This window comes from Balaenoptera musculus, chromosome 2 (genome assembly GCF_009873245.2).
Source record: "Balaenoptera musculus isolate JJ_BM4_2016_0621 chromosome 2, mBalMus1.pri.v3, whole genome shotgun sequence".
Lineage (NCBI taxonomy): Eukaryota > Metazoa > Chordata > Mammalia > Artiodactyla > Balaenopteridae > Balaenoptera > Balaenoptera musculus.
The window spans coordinates 144463008-144466768 of NC_045786.1; the positions used below are offsets into that span (position 1 = coordinate 144463008).

Sequence of the window (3761 nt, forward strand, 5' to 3'; positions counted from 1 at the left end):
TCCATCATTCCAGGCTACTTCTACTGCCCCCTTTTGGCACAGCTACTTGGAAAAAAGCTGGCAAAACAGCAATGGGGTATGTAGCGGCACATCCTGGACATTTTAAGAGTACAAAGGTGGGAGGAGGTTTACAACAGATAGACATTAGCTTAAAAATGTGACTTTGCCATGCCTTTGCTCAGGAAACATAAAGAGATGACTTCCAGGGGAAAAAAAATGAACTTTTAATATTGCTTAACACACTGAAGAGTAAGTAAGAACATGCTAGGAATCCTTCAGTGAAATATTAATGCTTATGATTCTGACATGAGGGATCCTTAAATTTTTCTTGAAACAGACATGCCCTAATGCTTCTCTACTATTAAAAGAAAAACCAGAGATTTAAAAAAAATGAAGCAGGAGCCTTAGTCACCCTCTTCCTCCTCAGTCTCTTTTTCTTCCATCGTTTCTGCCTCCTTCTTCTTTTTATGTTTCTTACAAAGCACAAGGATGCAACATAAAAATAAACAAGTCAAAGGAATGAACCACAATAATGGCTGGTTTCCCTTCTTCAGTCCTGTCTCTTCTGCTTGGGGATTAAAAGGTGGGCCACTACTATTACTACCTCCATTGCCTTGGTGTTCGCAGTAGGGAGGTGCCCATCCAGGATTGCAGTGACATTGTTGTTTATTATTGCAGATCCCCTTCATGTGGCAGGTCTCAGGCTGACAGGCTTGTGGCACGTGAACCATACTGACACACTTGTTGTGGATACATATCTTTCCTGGACCACACATTGTGCCGTCTTTCACTTGACCAATATCAGATATGGACATCCCTATATGATAATCAGTGCCCCAACAAGTGGTGTCATTGAAGTGAAGCTGATGCACTGTGGAATGTTCTATCAGATTAGGAATTACTCCCACATTTTCACACTGAACTCTCCCACACAGGATATCAGGGGATGCACATTTTACGTATTGTGTGTCTTTGATACCACAGTGACCAAATCGATTTCCTTGGGTGTTGATTTCTTTGTAGCAACTCTGAGGTGCACTCCTTGCATCTTTGCCAAATATCTCCCTGCACTGTTCATCATGGTTATTACAGCTCTTTTGATAGCAGTAGGCACCATCACTACAGGGAATCCCATCCTGCACATATACATCTTCTGGGCACTGATGGGATGTCCCATTGCACCACTCCGGAAGGTCACATTCACTGATCTGTTTTCTGCACAAAGTCCCTGATGACATGACCTTGCAGTCTTTACAACAAAGCCCGAAAGCACAAGCAGCTCCAGGCTTCAGAGTGCAATTCAACAGACAGCAGGGATCATTTATGCACTGTTCTATGGTTCCACAGTCACACTCCTCTCCTTCTTCGACCACTAGGTTCCCACAATACTTCAGCCTAAAGATATTCCCTGGATGTGGAGGAGAGTAAAGACATAATCCATTACTGATAAGATTGTCCCAATACTCGGCATAACTGCAGTTGCTGAATTTATTTGTCACCTCTCTGGCAGGAAACATTATGCACCACTGAAGTTCACACACACACCATTCAGTATCATGCTGCATACCTAAATTATGACCAAGTTCATGGGTCACAACAATTGCAAAAGCATACAGACTCTCGTCTTCAAAAACATTAACTCCACTATTAAAAGGACGCTGGCATATTCCACCAACATAGGCAAGTCCAAGCTTTATGCCAAATGATTTTTTTATGAAAAGATGGGCCGCATCATGTGACAGTCGGTCATCAAGGTTAAAATACTTCCAAACAGCAAAATCCTCCAAAAGCTTATCTATGTTATCGATGGGAACTGGGTTTCCTTCAGTCCAGACTTCAAGCCCAGTTAAAATTACATCAAGTTCCAAAGAGTGATACAAGCTACCTATTACATTGACAACATCAAGTATTTCACGCTGCACTACTGACACATTACTTTCCGAGTGAATGAATCGAAGATTGTCCACAACCACTACCAACTCAAGAAAACGCAAGTGGGTCCACCAGCCTGTGTAAGAACTTTGCATCAGAGTGAAATTATGCAACTCTTGCAACTCCAACTGGCGTGCTATTTCCTCTTCTGTTAACCCACATCTCATAGGTGGGAACTGTGTATCATCAATGTCTATCTTATACACCAGGTGTTCAAATGTGGCAGAAAACCTAACTGGTTCAATTTCATAAGCAAGATCATTTATCTGTAGTATTCCCCGAAAACCTCCAGAACAAGTACTGAGGGCAACCAGGGACTTGGGAACCCCCTCCACATAACCATGATAGTAGCAGTCATCAGGAACAAAAGGTTGATCCTGGCGGAGGGCACGCTGGTCTGTGTAGGTGAACACTGGGAGGTGTCTGGAAACCAAGAACTTCTTGACCCTCATGTGGGCAATGTGTCTCTGGCCCCCAAACCGCAGGCTGTAGGAGAGCCAGCCTGGAGCCTTTGCATTTCTGCCCCTGCCAGTCACCTTCAAGGGGATCACCAGTTCTGGAGAGGAGAAGTGCTGGGAGGCCCTGGTTTGAGAGTGGTCAGAAATGAACAAAGACACTCCAAATGAGAGCAGCAGAAGAGTGACTCTGATGTGCACCAGGGCCTCACCCACTGCCATTATGGAGCCATCTGTTTAGGGCAGAAGAGGGCAGGGCATCAGGCACTACTGGTCTGGCTCCTCCCTCTGAGCTGTTCAGGGTGCAGGGCTGACCTTTATGGATCTGTGTCTTGGAAGAGTTGAACCATCAGAGCTTCAGTGCTGAAAGTGAAAATAGAAAGAAGAGCTAGGATGGGGTGGTTGGGGCAGGGAGGGGGGGGGTGGAGAGAGAGAAGAAGGTGATTTCAATTGGGACAAGGCTTGAATCAATAAAATTCCTGAGATTGTTTCATATATAAGTAAGGGCAAGGGGTGGGGGAAGAGCAGGTTTCCAGGGAAAGAGATGAAGGAAATGTATCGTAGGTTGGTAATTATTGAACCTGATAAAGATTCATTATATACTGCTCTCTAAACATGTACACTGGCATGACATTTTCCCTATTAAAAAGATTGACATCTGACTCCCAATTTCTCCTCCACCCAAAAATCTACTGATACTCTGCTAGCTTCAGTAAGCATGTAGACGGCCCATCCAAAGCTCACCATTTTTTTAATCCCTTCATTCAGACAGTTTGATCCATCTCTCCTTCTCTTCTACAGACATCTTATCTAGCCCCCATTTCTGTTTGAGGTTAGCAGTCAAACTAAGCCTCACTTAATGGACTCATTAGTTTTGTGAGAACCCCTCCAATCAAGACAAATTTTTATTTTATAACGCATTCTTACATGCAGAAAATTCCTGGACATTCAAAGGAAGGCATCCATACTGACGGAGTAATAGGGAAAGGGGCTGCTATTTGGGGACAAGGCAAACAGCCCCATTACCTCCAATCACAGCATGGAAGCAGCAGCCTTCTCTCCACCCAGCCCAGCTGCATCATGTTCTCAATCATAAGAGACTCATCTTGGCTGTGTAAATATAGATTCCATTCTATATTTTACATGGCTGGTGAGTTAGCTGAATTCTCTAGAGAAAGCTGGATTGAAGAATTTAAAACTAGAACCAGTTCACTAAAATGTTCAAAGACCACAATTTGAATAGACTTTCTTCATACCTGCTAAAAACATAAATTTTACCTCATTTTACTCATTTTCTGATTTTCAGTTAAAAGTATCAATAATTTGTGCTTCCCTGGTGATGCAGTGGTTAAGAATCCACCTGCCAATGCAGGG

At 43.4% G+C, this 3761-nt stretch overlaps 1 protein-coding gene across 1 annotated transcript; it reads right to left on the bottom strand.

Moving 5' to 3' along the window:
• Positions 1-208: 208 nt before the first annotated feature.
• LOC118890696 (disintegrin and metalloproteinase domain-containing protein 20-like) lies at positions 209-2713 on the bottom strand. Its single transcript, XM_036843855.1, has one exon. It carries the CDS (start codon positions 2607-2609, stop codon positions 405-407), a length of 2205 nt encoding a protein of 734 aa, XP_036699750.1. The 5' UTR covers positions 2610-2713; the 3' UTR covers positions 209-404.
• Positions 2714-3761: the final 1048 nt, after the last annotated feature.

Coding starts and splice junctions, on each gene's coding strand:
- LOC118890696 (XM_036843855.1), bottom strand. CDS start 2,609: ATGGCAGTGGGTGAGGCCCTGGTGCACATCAGAGTCACTCTTCTGCTG.